Source organism: Tachypleus tridentatus, chromosome 7 (assembly GCF_004210375.1).
Source record: "Tachypleus tridentatus isolate NWPU-2018 chromosome 7, ASM421037v1, whole genome shotgun sequence".
In the NCBI taxonomy this organism is placed as follows: Eukaryota; Metazoa; Arthropoda; class Merostomata; order Xiphosura; family Limulidae; genus Tachypleus; species Tachypleus tridentatus.
In genome coordinates, this window is record NC_134831.1 from 185,335,412 (window position 1) to 185,351,951 (window position 16,540).

General features: G+C 31.3%; 1 protein-coding gene across 9 annotated transcripts in view; it reads left to right on the forward strand.

The window, feature by feature from the left end:
• Positions 1-16,540, forward strand: part of PolZ1 (DNA polymerase zeta catalytic subunit) — a 159,317-nt gene that overhangs the window by 241 nt on the left and 142,536 nt on the right. The window contains exons 1-5 of one of the 9 annotated variants that reach the window (XM_076516230.1): positions 30-90; positions 2,468-2,638; positions 4,287-4,491; positions 11,771-11,845; positions 12,189-12,270. In XM_076516230.1, coding sequence (XP_076372345.1) covers positions 2,500-2,638; positions 4,287-4,491; positions 11,771-11,845; positions 12,189-12,270 — 501 coding nt within the window. In that variant the 5' untranslated portion in view covers positions 30-90; positions 2,468-2,499. The other 8 variants (XM_076516229.1, XM_076516227.1, XR_013031882.1 and 5 more) reach the window with 8 other exon arrangements.

The following is a 16,540-nucleotide window of genomic DNA, read 5'->3' on the forward strand; positions in this document are numbered from 1 at the left end:
TAGTTTGTTCTTTAGCATAAAGCTATGGAGTGTGGTATTTGCGTCTTTCCACTGCGGAAGATCGAACACCAAATTTTAGTATTGTAACTTGTAAGTTCATGAATAGGCACTATTTTTGTATGAAATAATATGTATTAAGGAATACGCGTAAGTCTGGTTATTCGATATCTTCGTTAGATCTCTTGAAAAACACCTTATTGCCCAGAATGTGGCGCGCAGCATGAACTTGAAATCATCAATCTGTAAGCAAGTCAGCATCTTACTTTTAATAACCTCTATGGCTGAAAGTTGCGACACTATTGTGATAAGTAAGGTATAAAATTGCCAAGAAGGACAAACATGAAATTAACGCCAGGTATCATACTCTTGAGTTTTAGGCCTATATGTTGAATTTATTGATAACATACATTGATACCCATAAAAAATAACGGACTATACATCATACGTCATTACGTGTAATCTGTTTAATTCTTTTGTAGTCCAGCGTATAGCTCCTGTAATGCAAACAGCAATTACTTCACTCGTGGTTAGGTCTATCTCGATTAATGTTTATTATTTAATTGAACTGGTTTTTCCAGTCTTCAAATACTGTTTCTGCATTGTCATAGTGACATTTCATGTTCTGATTAAGCAGGTTAAAAATAGCAGGTATATATAATTTTTTAAAGTTAGTTTTATATCCAATAAATAATTTATTATTTGTTGTGTTTGGGATCCTTGCTTTTACCAACTTAAAGTGAAGCCACTGTAGCAGGCATACGATGTCACAGATGTAAGTGTTTTAACCAGATATTAATTTGACCAAGCCCTGTAATATTAGGTGGAAATAATGCGATCACGTTAATTCTGAGTTTGTTAAGAAAAACTTTGAAAATCAAAAGAATAATATTTATGTAAAGCAGTATCATGAGTGGTGCATGTCAGTGTTAGGAATTTTGTTCTTTTTTATTTATCAATGGTATGGGTGGAAGAATAATCAGTAAATTATTTAAATTTGCTGATGATATTAAGATTTTTGATGTTGCTAGCTGTTAAGATGAAGAGTGTTGTTTTACAAAATTATTTAGATCATTTAGTGAGTTGGGAAATAAATGGCAAATGGTTTTTAATTATAATAAATGCAAGGTAATGAATGCATATAGAATATCATAACATGTATTATTGGTACAGTTTTGATGGGAATAATGTTAGCAGTGCTCTGAGAGAAAAGGATATCAGTGTTTCAGTTTATTAGTTCCTTAAGTCATCCAGTTTGCTGTTGCTAGTGGTAAGGTAAATAGGATATTAGGTTGTATCTACAGGCCACACTTGGAATACTGCATTTTCTTTTGGGTGCTTCAGTTGGACATTAAATTTTTGGAAAAAATTCAGTGAAAGGCTTCTATGATCACACTTGCGATGGAAAGGTTGTCACCCAAGGACAGGTTAAGATGTATACTAAGTAAATACTTATTTCTGACAAATCAAAACAATCAGCAACATAAATACATTCAAGATAGTAAAAAACAATAACAAGAATGTTACTAAACAGAAAAGTGGTAAGTTCTAGTTCTTTTCATATGTGGACATATTTTTGTTAGGGACATAAATGAAGACAGATCAATGTGTCAAAAGCACAAGGGTTTAGTGTTCTTTTTATAAACGTAATATTCATGTGCATATGTAAGTTTTGTAATGATTAATATGTAATGAATTAACTCAGTTGCACCTTAGAAATAAACAAAAAAAGTTCCATACTCTTTGATTTTAATAAGATGTGGGAATATTTCAACATTGCTTGATATGTCCCAAGTATAATACAATGTAACTCTTAACTATAGCACAGTGGAGATGAAGACAAGCAGAAGTTGATTCCAATTTTGTAGTGTAGCTCAGAAACCAACTATAAATTTTTGGCTTTTCCACGTCTCAAATTGTAAAAAAACAACAGCTCATTTTTTGTTATTTTGCATGGGCCTGTATACAAGATATATCTTATAATAAAAACATCTATGAATTTATATTAAAGAGTTGCATTATACTTCAATGAATTACAATAAATTATTTTATGGAAGTCCACTGTGTAAAGATAACATAATTGTCAGCATGCAATGTATGTTTAAAGTAATAACTTTTTTTTTGGATGTGGTAAAAATGAAAGTATAATACACATATTAAATATATTAAAATTTACATATAATGAAAAGATTTTCATTGCATTTATTTTGCCAAGTCAGAACCATGCCATTGGATCCTTAGAATTTAAAAGAAGGGGCTAAAATGTTATAAATAATTAAAATTCAGCTTGTTGCTAGATTTACATTATTAATGATGATCTATGGTGTTTTTCTTGTGTTTTTTTCCTGAAAAGTAAATAGAATGAAAATTCAAAAAAATTATATGTACAAGATGCATTTTTTTTGTGGAGGGTGGGTTGAAAATAAATATTCTTTCCCTTTCTTAACTTTTATTTATTGTTTTGTTACAGCTAAATAACCTTTATTTGGAATATTACAAAAAATGTTCTCTCTTCGTATTGTCACTGTGGATCATTACCAAACCTTCCCAAGAAAAGGACTTGATGCCATGTTTTCTGAATTTCGTGGTTGTGATGTCAAAAGAGTTCCTGTTGTGCGCATTTTTGGAGTAACACACTCAGGTTTGTATAAAATGTAGTGTTTTATAATATGTACATCATTAGATATTTTCAATAAAATAATCTATAGTAGTTTAAATTAAAGAAAAATCAGTTTGGTTACACCAGTACAACTTTTTTTTTATTGACTATGGATAGCAGCTGCTTTAGTAAATATGAAATAGAAATTAAGTACAAACAAAATTAGATCCAGTTGTTGAAAACTACAGAATGTGGATAGAGGAAGAAAGTAAGAGACTGTATCAGCTGTTAGAACTGCAAAAATCACTACTTCATTTCCCATATCTTGAAACTTGTGATGAAGCAATTGTTAATGAAAAGTATGTTGTTGTTTTTTTTACAATTCTAAAATATTGTATTAATCACATAAAACAGGATTTTGTTTAACTGGTTTTGTTAGAGTAAGATCAAATTAATTATCAACACTGATCTGTTTGGGGACAAGTTAATTAAGTGTAACTTACAGTTGAAATATGGGTACAATAGTACATATAGAGTGCAATAAAAGTTGTAAATAAATGTATTGTTATTTTATCTTTTATAATGCAAGTGATACTTCTAATGTAAGCTTTCCAGCATTATGTTAATGAAACAGAATTCAAGCTGTATTGTAAATTTAAACTAACAAAAGGTTATTAAATATTTCAATGTTTGCAGTTTTGACTGGAGTACAGAATGTATTATAAAAATTGACTAAATATTAAATGACCAAATACATATTATAACCAAGCATAAACTTTTGTTACAATAGTTTAACAAGGGTAGTCTGTTTAATATCAGGCTGATTTGATTTAAAACTATTTATTCCATAAAGAAGTTTGAATTACGCATTGTGTTTAAAACTTCATGATCTCATGTTTTACCAATCGGGGATTTTATTCAATATCAAACTTGTTTTTTCACTTTCAGATTATTATGAAGGAAAAATAAAAGAATAATATAAATGTGTTTTAGTGAAACTGACAGATCTGAATCTGGCCAAATCAACCAAACAGGTGGAAATTGTAATGGTTGAATTGAGTGTTTGGTGTTTTGATTTTTTACTAAATCAGAACACTTTAAGGGTGTGCAAAATAAAACATTAGCATGAAAGACAAATTTTGTACTTCACTGCTTCTAATATTACTTAATAGGATTATTCATTGTTTAGAAGTAAGCTACCATTGTATAGGACAGGTTTTGCCATCAAATAGTGTTTATGAAATAGTGTACAGTTCATAAGCTTCTAAAATTCTAATCAGTAAAGAAGCTGTGACAATGGAGATTACTCTTTTGAATCAAAATTATTGATAAATATAAAAACAAAACAAAAAATACGAGATCATTCATACTGAAATTATAAACATAATACTAACGACAGTTATAAATAGATAATATTTCAGCATGTTTTATCATTAGAGTGTTAGATTGGTTTTAATATTATACTGTTTCTTTCTTACAATGAACACCTGAAATACTACTTTTCATATAAGAGAAACATTGGGACTAAAGGAAAATTCAAATTAAATTTTCTATGAAATCTATTTATTAATAGGTTATGATGTGTAGTGCGAGTAATATTTACAGAAAATGTTTTAATTTGATAATGACCTTACAGTTATAATTATTTATTCTGTGTACCAAATAAATTTGTTTGTATTTGTTTGATTAGGTCAAAAGGCATGCTTGCATGTTCATGGAGTCTTTCCATACCTGACTATACCTTGGGAAGGGCCACTTGCTGGACCTGGTAGTGTTGCAGGTGACACATACATTCATCAAATGACCCATAGTATTGATAGTGCATTGAACGTCTCTTTAGGAAACAGTGCATCCAGTATGAGGCATGTGCATAAAGTGACAGTGATAAGTGGAATGTAAGCTGTTTTTATTTTAAAACATTACCTTTGCTTGAAATTAACTTATGACATTTCAAAGCATACAGGATCAAGAGAAAAAATTAACACCAGAAAAAAAAATTGAGTGTTTTTGGAAAGTGAACTTTCTCTCAACGGAGGTGGATGGCAAATGTTTATAATCAAAATACCCTCTATGTATTCTGGAAGCTCAGATTTAAATTTTATAATGCCAAAAAATAGACAATATTACAGCTATAATCTGAGTAAAGAAAAAAGTAAAACCTCAAAACAGTTAGGAAAAATCATGACTAACAATTTAGATTATTGACTATATTTATGGAAATATCAAAAGTTGTTAATAAAAGTAAAATTCAGTGGTGTTGGTAACCTGTGACTCAAGATTAGATGATCACTTAGATGCTTGAATAAACAATAAACTATGTTGTATTAAGTAACTTGTAAGTACATTGATGCAAAATTTGACAAAAAATTGCAGTTGTTAATAAAATTTATTTTTTTACAATACAAGTAATTTGATGACACTGTTAATTAGGGTTAGTTGGATTTATGCATCATAGTGTTTTTGTTCTTACTTATTTCATGGTTTGGTTTGTTTTGAATTTCATGCAAAGCTACACGAGGGTTATCTACATTAGCAGCGTAAGACTAGAGGGAAGGCAGCCAGTCATCACCACCCAGTGCCAACTTTTGGGCTACTCTTTTACTAATTAATAGTGAGATTGACCATCACATTATAATGCCCCCACAGCTGAAAGGGTGAGCATGTTCAGTGTGACAGGGATTCAAACCCATGACCTTCAGATTACGAGTCAAGTGCCTTAATCATCTGGCCATGCAGGGCCTTTATTTCATGGAGTGTTGTGAGAAAATATATGCAGTTTGTATATATTTTCAGTATATTTTATAAAGTAAATTGCTTGATTATGTAAATGCTAGTGACATGTAAATAAATTGTTTATAAACAAATAACCAAAAATAGGAGGAGCAGAAAGTGTTTGTACATTTCAGAACGTGTGAAAATACTGATATTCCCGTAAACATTTTGTTTAGTTTAGTGAATAAAGTACATTATACCATTCCAGAACTAGACATTGGGTTCATAATTATTGGAACTTAGCCAGCAAAAAATTTACTTCCTGCAATTTAGCGCAGTCTCCGTCATTATCTGCTTGGTCATCATGGCGAACAGGAAACAACTGTCCAGTGATTTAAAAACCGAATTATTGTAAAATACAAGTCTCGTGTGTCTCTTTCCTGTAATGCTACACAATGTAATGCGCTGAAATCTACTGTTCAAAGCATAATTGCCATGTTTAAGCTTACAGGATCAACTGGTAACTTCCCTTGTTCCGTACGGCCCACCAAAATTCCAGAGAGAACCAAAAGGAAGGTTCTCAGAGAAGTTAGTAGGAACCATCGTTTAACACGTAATGACATACAGAAACTGGTAAGGGAAACTGGGGTTGAAGTAAGCACCTCTACAGTTACGAACATGTTACGCTCTTCTGGGTTCAAAGCATGCCGTCCTCGTAGAATTCCATATTTAAAGCCTGTTCATTTAGAAGTACGATTGAGGTATGCAAGAAAGCATGTAGATAAAACCTTTACCTATTGGAAGAGTATTCTTTGGTCAGACGAGACTAAAATTGAGCTTTTCGGCCACAATGATGTTCGCTATATTTTCCGTAAGAAGGGGAAACGAAATTTTCCAAATAACACCTTCCCTACAGTTAAACACGGAGGTGGCTCGATCATGCTGTGGGGTTTCTTCAGCCCTTCTGGGCTTCACCGCATCAACGGAATCATGAAAAAAGAAGAGTACGTTAATATATTAGCACTTATATCAAGAATGATGCTCGAAATTTGCGGCTTGAGTGTCGTTCGATCTTCCAGCACAACAATGACCCTAAGCACACATCAAAATATGTGCAATCCTGGTTGCAGAGGAACCATATAAGCGTTCTGGAGTGGCCATCGTAGTCGCCCGATCTTAACCCAATTGAAAACATTTGACATGAGTTGAAGACCAGGGTTCATCAGCGTCATTCGAAACACTTACAAGAGTTGGAGGCCTTGTGTAAAGAAGAATGAAAGAAAATAGCAGTCCAATACTGTCAAACGATCATGGAGGGCTATGAGGAGAAATTGCCAAGTAATTCACCTGAAAGGCTACAAAACTGACCATAAAAGTAGACGCACAAACACTTTCTGCCCCTCCTATGTTTGATTATTTGTTTATAAACAGTTCATTTGTCGTTTAATTTACATAAAACTTTATGTAGATGTGTGTTAGTATAATATTTATAATATACTATACTTTCATTATCCTAATCATGATACTTTTTAAGTTGTGAGGAAAACACTACTCACGACGCAGGGGTACGAACACTTTCCGTCATAACTGTACAACATTAACAACACAAAAGGTAAAAACTAAACTTACAGATCTAACATAAAAAGGTTACAAATTTATATTTTAGCAAATTACCATATGAATTTTTTTTAAAATTACAGATACATTAATAAGAGAAATATTAATGGAGATTATGATATGAGAATTCTCTAGTCATACATGTATTAGCAAAAGAAATTGTTTTACATGTCTGTTAGCCTAATTGTGATACTTTTTAAGTTATGAGTAAAAAACTACTTGAGACGCAGGGGTACGAACACTTTCTGTCGTAACTGTAACTCTACATTTAGATCTTAACTTTGACTGCTTAGTTTCAGTCAACAACAGAGCCTGTAACATGTACAACAATTAGTGTATGTGGTAGTAATTCTACCAGTTGCCAAAATGAAGAAAAACGACTTGAAAATTAGTTTATTTTCACACATACTGCAATTCAAGGAGTAAAAAATAGTTCATTTTAGTTCTCAAATATTGTATATGTAGTGTGACTCAATTTCTACATGTAACTACCTACATATTTGTAGGTAAATCTAATAATAGTTTAATATTCATCAACATTTTTAATGTGATATAGTAAGACATTTTGCTAGGTACTTAAAGATTTGCAGCTTGTGCCTATGGGCCTTTATCATCAGAGGTATTTCAAAATTTTGCAAGACATAAAATACAGTGGTCAACAAATGATGTGTTCACTACAGTAGTAAGATCAAACAAAGCTATGCAGTAGGTTAAGTTATTTTAAAAAGTTGCATTTTAATGGAAATTTGCAAATTCAGGGTGATCCTGTAAAACAGATAATTGGAAATCATACCATTGATTATTATACTTGGGTATATTGAATGTAATATAAAATGTTTACTTAAGAATTATTTGAGAAGCATCAGTGTATGCCTCTTGTTTTGTCTTTTAACAAAACATTCAGTGACAGCATCTTCAGGTGCAGATATGAGTAAACTTTTCTCATTTGAAAAAGCACTGCAAGGTGCTGTTATCTAGTATATCACATTTTGCTTCCTATCCATGTGTGTAGATGTTTAAAACAATGAATGACCTTTTACAACTACAGCTGCTAACTTGATGTGATCTTCAACAGTAGCTCTTAACTCCTTAGATGTATGTTTAAAACAGTGAATGACCCTTTACAACTACAGCTATTCACTGGATGTGATATTTAATGGTAGCTCTTAACTCCTTAGATGAGGCTTTTATATGGATTCTTTCATGGGTTTTTCATAATCAACAGAATTTGGCAGGTGTCCTTTGTCATCTTTTATTACCCTTCCTCTTACCTTTGTCATCTATTAGCATTGGTGATTAGATATCACTTATATGTTGCTGGTGTTCCTTTTTCTCATCCAATTTTCCACATTTTGTAGGCACACCCCTTCAAGAATAGGTTGATCAATTGGAAGATTTGAGGATTTTGGTATGCAGCTGAGAGGTCTTATCCTATCAGTGTCCTGGAGTTTCTCACTGTGGCATATGTGTGTTATGGTACATTTTCTCCATCTGGCCAGAAATAAGCTGGAAATGATCCATTCTGAATTTTTTTTAGTGGTTGTTTATCTTAATTACCAGGATGGCACTACATATTCTCCATCTCTCAATCTTCACATGTTGAATCTTCTTTTTGGGCCAAGATGCTGTTGTTGCATGTCATGTTTTGGGTGCTTTTGCACTTAATGTAGATTGGATTTCTGTACAGACAACAATAATCTCATAGAGTGGTCTCTTGATTTTTTTGTTTTCCAATGGCTTTGACTTCAGTGGGGTACTTCTCATGTTGATGTTTTTATTATGTCCCTTCACCACAAATTGCCTTGGTTTTGATTTCTGGTTCCACTTCTTCTAGCTCTGGCTATTGATGTTTTCATCCAGGATTGGTTAGCCTCTTTTATTGGCTTGTTTTGTTTGCTCTTCCTACATGGATGTTTCCCAAGGCAAATGGAATTTTCTTATTGTTGGTTGCTAGGTTTAATGTTTTCCCCTGCCCAACTCATTGTTTTGAAAATGAATTTCTGATATGTACTTACCTTCTTTCACACTTCCCACCCTTTCTTAACACTGAAAACTGGTACTTCTGCTGAAACTCCAAGTGATAGTTTGGTAGAATTGAATAGAGGGAGTCGTGTCATGAGAGTATGTCACACTCTTATTGGTAGAAAGTTTACAAATGACGATTTGCATGAAGATGTATTGGAATCAGTTGATTCCAATTAAGGAGAGATAGAAGGCTGTGGCATGTTGTAAAAATGTTTTAAGTATAAAGGATAGGAACTGAATTTATGTGAGATGAAGTAAGTACCTATCAGAAATACACTTTCAAGGTAGGAAAATAAAACTTTCCTCAGACTAACTCAGTAAAGACTTCTTAAATTCAGAGACAAGCCTTTAATTCTGAACTTGTGTCTTCTCAGCATACACACACACACACACACACACACACACACACACACATGCTGCTGCTGTTGGTGTATTCTTTTTTCATACTCACCTTTTTATCCACTTGGGTGTATTTTTCAACAACCCTCTCATTCTGGCCCATCTTTCTCCACTTCTCAATTTGACAGTGCTTTCACTTCTCTATGCCTTTACTGCTTCTTTGGTTTCTGAAAAAAAAAAGGTTCTGTCACTTTTTTGGACTTGGGCTTCTATGGAAGCCCTTATTATTTTGGGTCAAGCACATATTCTCTTCAGAGGTTTCAGCACAGCCCATGGAATCTCGCTCAGGATCTCTTGAACTCCCCAGTTACCCTTCTTCTTTCCTTTACATGCTGTCTGCATTATTGATTGAAAAAGATGAGCACAATGAAGGGATTACCACTTCCTCCACATTGTCTGTATTTACAGAAAATCACAGATGCATCTCACCAAGGGTGGAGAGTGTTGGTTCATTAGCAAGAGGCTTCTGGAAAATGGTGTCATATCGTACTGTCTTACCATTTAAACATCTTGGAGCTGAAAATGATGGTTCATTTTCTTTGATTGGCACAGTATCAAAACATTATGCTCCGTTCCAATAATTCCACTGTGGCTTATTTCAGTTACTGCAGGGGCACCCACTACTGTTCACTTTCTGGTTGAATATTGGACCTCCTTTATTGGGACCAGATGCTGCAAGTGATAAATGTACTTGTAATCATGTTCTGGGTACTTTTCACCTTGGGACAGATCTTTTCCAAGTTTCAAGATTCAACCAGGTTTATCCCATGGAATAGTTTTTCTACCCTCAGATGACTATGCAATCAATGGGGTAGTCCTCTTTGGATTCATTCCCACATTACTGCAACATCAAGTTACTTCTGTTTTTCTTGTCTCTTGTTCATCATTCTCAGCCCATGGGAATTGAGTTTCTCAGTCAGGACTGGAACAACTGACTCTATTTATGTTCCTTCCAGGTTTGCTGACCTTGTTGGGTGGTTCTTCAGAATTTATTTTTCCTCCTCAAAACATTGGAAGCTCATGAGGGTCATTCTTTCTTCCTTTTTTTTTTCTTCTATCTCTTTCTCAAATAGGCTTTTATGTCCAGTATTTGATCTTTGTTTCATTACCCATATAGCTTACTTTAGTGGTTCCCATTTCCACCTTTGCATTCTCTGACACTATTTATCTGTACATGTTTTTTCTTCTTCTACACTTATGAGTTGGGATTGCTCACTGATTTGATTGGTCTTCTTCTTCCCAATCTCTGTTCCATGTGTCTTTGCTTAAAATCAGGTGCCTTTTATTTTTCCTAGAGTCTCACCTCCATTGTCCATTGAAGGGAATTCTTCAGTCAGGTATGTGGTCAACTTTTCATATGCTCATCCTCACTATATTTACTGGGTATCTGTTTCTTCCTCATCAGGGTACAATTTTCACCCTGTTGTCATTTTTCAAACTACTGTGCGGTTGTGATGTGGTACATTATCTTTTCTGTATATATTCTTACTTCTATGGCAAGTCTCATTTAAGTTTTATATCTTGCTCTGTAGTGAGCATTGCCTGTCCAGGTATGCTTTGTGTATGTCAAACCTACACTGTATGACCACACAATATACCTGTGGACAACAACACACACTGTTGAGGTGGGATATTCCACAAGATCGCCAGTAGGCTTTTCCTCATTATATATTTGCTTCATTAATATGCCTGTTCCAGACCATATAACCTATGTACTTAAGTCAGTAAAGCAGAAAGGAATGGCTTTTAATCCTGACATTTCTGTGATTAAATAAATCAGGGTGTTCTGATTTTCAATATAGTGCTTTCATGGTCACCTTTTGCACTGTATCTAGTGCTGGCTTTTTTCTAGATTCTCCACTGCATTTTATCTCCCTTCTCTTGTTCACATTTTGTGATGGTAAGAAGATTCTGTCAAATTCATAGACTGTGAGTCCATATAGAGTTAGGGTAGATAAAGTAACAGATAGATGTAAAACTTTATTAAGAAAACACCTGATACTCATTTTGGAGGTTTTAGAGGATATACAAATAAAATTTCAAAACTTTTAAGAGGAATCAAAGTATTTTTAATCTTATGAAGAAAAGTACCTTAAATTCAGACCAGTCAACACTCTGATCCCATACACACATTCACAGATAAATCTGTATTAAAAATAATTAAAAAGTCATTTTTGTGGACAAAAAAAACCTTTTAATATTTATAAATAGCTTTGTATGTTTTATGAAGACACATATACCACATTAAAAGTTTGTATGGATACTTTCATGATTGCTTGGTCTTAAAAATGATCAGTTTCATGTCGAAAGAATTAATAGAAGATGTGTACATATATATTTCTTTTTTAATTTATTCTAATTATAATTTTATTTAGTTAATACAATATTAACCAGAATTTAATGATTTCTCTCAATTTTCAGTCCATTGTATGGCTATCATGACAAGGAGCAGTATTTCTTGAAAATTTATCTGTATAATCCTATAATGACAAAAAGGTGAGTAACATATATTTATGTATATTTATATCACTGTAGCTGTAGCAGACCTCATACTGAAGATCTGGTATGTACAATTTCTATCTAATCATCAGAAAGTACTTTGATTTTCTGCAAGTTTTATTATTTAGGAAGGAAATTGTGACTCCAAGTAAAATATTTATTGACAACATTTTAGGTACATTATTTAAAGCAAACATTATTTTTGTTCATGGTTAAAGCAAAATAAATTAAGTTGACAGACATGGAATATGTGCTGTTTTACTTCTTTATGTACGTGATTAATGTGGTCTGTCACACAGAAATGACTTTTTATTTCAAGTGACTTTTGTATGTATTCTAGAGTAGCTGAGCTGCTACAGACTGGTGCAGTGATGAACAAAGTGATTCAACCACATGAAGCACATGTACCATACATTTTACAGGTTGGTTTTATTTTCATTAAACCATTGATTAAGACATGTTTAACTTTTTAACTGTGGGTTCAGTCAAATTGGCTGAGCCCACGACCTTAAATTGAATCTTAGAGTTTTCATACTATATCTTCTAATATGTTTTGTGTATCTTGAAATTTTGCAAGCTTTCATAAGCATTTAAGAGTCTTTTATAGAAACAAAATCATAATTTTTATTGAAGCATTCTCAGTAAACATTTCACTGTGAAAACATTGCAGTCAAAACGTTGACAGCTTCAAATGCAGTTAAGTTTAAAAACATTTTCATCTGAAAATTGTCAAATTTTTATGAGTAATCTCAATTTCTTCTAAATAAATTTCAAACACTTTTTATTTCAGTGAACCTTTATTTTATCTATTTTCTCTAACTATACAAGATTAATCAATTTGACCAACCTTGTAACAAGAAAAAAAAATCAAAATAAATCTCAAATACTCTTTTTTTCTTTCTTTCTAGAAATGACTTCAAATTATAACATGACGGTGCATTTCTTTATCATAAATATCTTTAAATTGATAACAGTATACATCTGTTTCTACATAGCTTTTATTGTGTTATTTCTCTTTGAACTGTGTCTAACTAATATTCTTACCATGCAAGTTGCAAAAAACACACAGGCCACTTGTAAGTTATTCAGCAGCACACCTTATGAAATTTTTATTCTTGATATTATTATGTATTTCATCTAATCTAACCTTATCTGAAAGAAAGAAGTTTTTAATTTTCACATTTTAGTTAGTTTTATAAGAATAAATAAAGAATATACATGTTAAACAAGAAATATGGTACTCACCCAAGTTTTGTTTATTTTTGGCTGTCAACTGCCGATGACACTTAACCATACTTTTTTATACTTAATGGTACTACTGTACTAAATAATTTTTGTTTAACCCTTATCCTACTGGCAGATTTTCTGCAAAGTCATGAGGCTTTACTGAATTACATTCAAAATTTAATTAAACTACTTTTTTATCATGGTGTGTAAAGAAACTGGATATAAAAACATAATTAATAATTGAAGTTTTAATACTATATAAGTTTAAGTTTTTAACTTTATAAGATAACATTTTGACAAATCCTGAATTTCCCTTGTATAAGAATTGTGACATTTCCTTTCTAGCTGTTCCTTCTCTATTTTATTTACCCTACCCTTTAAGAAGTACGAAATTTAATTGAAATTACTCATTATAATGTTATCATCCCTCAGGCAAAGTATAATTATTATAGCCTTTAATTTTATTTACAGAGCCATGAAATAAACAACCAGACTCTACTTTTCATGCCTGCCTGTTAAATCTTCTCTTTCAGAAATTTCCAGTAGTTCTCTGTGTTCTTTAGTAGTGTATTATTTGTAACCAATGGAATGCTCAAGACTTAATCTATAAAATAATATGTTATATTATACTGTTTGCTGTACAGAGAGTTGTTTATTTTGCTTCCAATTCAAACTTTATTTTCATGGGAAGCACACTGACAAGTTTAACTACATTTTTAATGGCTCTTGTCCCATAGGTAGAAAACCAGAAAAATTGTGATAGACAATGTCTCCTCTTTGTTTGTTACTTTTCTGTATTCTTAAGTTTTTTATTTAATTAAATGATAAATTATTTAGTGTGGTAATACCATTTTCATAAAAAAGTAGACTTATGTGTATTTAATTATCGATAGCAAACAAGAAACAGGTAAGTACTACAGGTTCTTGCTTTTCATGTGTATTTATTTATTTATTATTATGAAATTAACTAAAATATAACAATCAGAAACTTTTTAGGTTGAATACTGTTAGACTATGTAAAATAAATGATAATACTAACAATAATAAACAATTTTCATGAGGTATGCTTGCAAGTAGTTTGTGTGTTATGTAATTCAATAGGATAATGTAAGTTATAAGTTTGTAAAGTGATTTACAAATTTTTATTATTTTACAAGATGTTCATTGTTTGTAAATTACAAAGGTGATTCTTCAGGCTGCCATTACTTGTTTTTTCTTGAGTATGTGAAATTATTCATTATGTTTTAGTTTTAATTTATCATTTTCATAATGTTTTTTTCTATTACATAGTTACATGAAGTGTAATACAAGAACATTTATTTATTATGGCTATTTCTGTGATATTTTCCTGCTATAGCAACAAGTATTATAATAAAAATCTGTTATTGAAGTATCACACATATTTTTTGTATTTTAGATTATTCATTCATGTATCGAAAATAAAAGGAGCTCTAAATGTTGGTAACTCATTATTACACTAAACTCACAGTTACCTGATATTTAGACAGTTGAGGACCCTAATATGTGGAAAAACAGGTGTAATGATTTGTGGTGATGTAATGAAAGACATAATACTTATGTTTTTTTTTGTAAGTTAATGATTTGTAATAAAATATAAACTACTACTTAACATAGGCTATACTATAGTGTTATGCATTGTACATGTGACCACTGATTTAATGTTGTTTTTTTTACATGCATGTTTTTATTGCAAACATACTGCAGAGGCTAAGTATATTATAAAAAACATGCATGTTTTTATTGCAAACATACTGCAGAGGCTAAGTATATTATAAAAAACATGCATGTTTTTATTGCAAACATACTACAGAGGCTAAGTATATTATAAAAAAATGTTTTGAGAACCTCATCATGTCACTAAAACTTTGACTACTGCACATTTGTTAAACTATTTTCTATGAATATTATAAGATTTGAGGAAGATACATCCAAAGTTGAAATAACACTCTCTCTGTGGGCTTTTTTTTCTTGCACACTATGAGCTTTTAGCAAGTTACATTCAAACCTTAGACTACTTCTTTTCTTGGTCTACAAAAAACTATCATATAATAATCCATATTTTAATAGTATATATGATTTAAGTTCCTAATTTAATTAGGCAATAATTTAAAAAAATCATGAATTTCCCTCTATAATGAGAATTGTGGCATTTATTCTAAGTATCCACTCGTTTTTATTTGATTTACCCCCCCCCAAGAAGTAAGGAACTTAACCTGGAATATTTATTATACTATTGTTATTTTTCAGGCAAAGCCAAATTTTCATAGTTTTCAATCTTATTTGGTTATAGAGCCATAAACTATAAAATCAAACTGCTCTAGCCACACCACCTGTCACATCCTTTCATTCAGAAAGTGTCAAAAGGTCTTTCCGATATTTAATACTATATTATTTATAACCAATAGAAAGCCAATATTTTCACATATTAAATGATGTATTTTATCAAGTATGTTTTTTATTATATAGAGAGGTGTCAATTTGATTTCAGCTCAAGATTTACTCCCAAAAGAAACACATTAACTAGTTAAGATGAATCTATAATTGCTTTTGTTACATTTTTAGAAAGCTAGAACATTGTCTGCTATTTGCATGTCATTATTCTGTGTTCTGTGTTATATTATTTAATTAAATAAAACATGTTTTTAATGTAGTACTACTATTAATATGTAAAAATAAAGTTAAGTGTTATCAACAGTTAACAACATAGAAAAGGAATGCCTATGTGAGTACTTTATTTTTTGTTTTTCATGTGTATTTGTTTATAATTATAAATTAACTAAAATGTAAGAAAAAAAACAATGTTAGATAAGGTTTGAGCAGGTAAAATGAATAATAATAGTCATATAATAAATATTTTTCAAGAGGTATGTTGAGTAGTTCTTGCATAATGTAATTTGATAGCATAATGTGAGCTGCATGTTTGCCACGTGATTTACAATTTACAATGATGCAAATAGTAGCTAAACACAGCTCAAAGCACAATAAAGAATACAATTTGTGTATACATTCATGTATACTGTTATGAGCTTAAAGGTGTTCAGGGTAAACAAAAGTAGTTTCATGTTACAATTTGAAATCATTCTAGAAAGAGAAAAAATGGGTAGTTTAATTTTTTTTAAGGTTATGAGATCAATTAAAGAATTGGAGAAAATAACAGATAATATATAAAGTTTTTGTAAAGAATGTTTGAAAAGGTTGAAAGGTTATTTAAGAGGTTGTATAGAATATGAAATTTTACATTTTTTGATAAGAAGAGTGTGTTTTTTTTTATTTTAACGTGGATATCAGTATGAACTCAGAATAGTTAAAAAAAACAACTAAAAACACATGTTTTCATGGAGAAATCTTTATTAAAATTACTTTATTAAACAATTATTATTTTTTTGTCCACTAAAGGTTACCAAATTTTGTGAAGATGCACATACCATATTAACAGTTATTGTA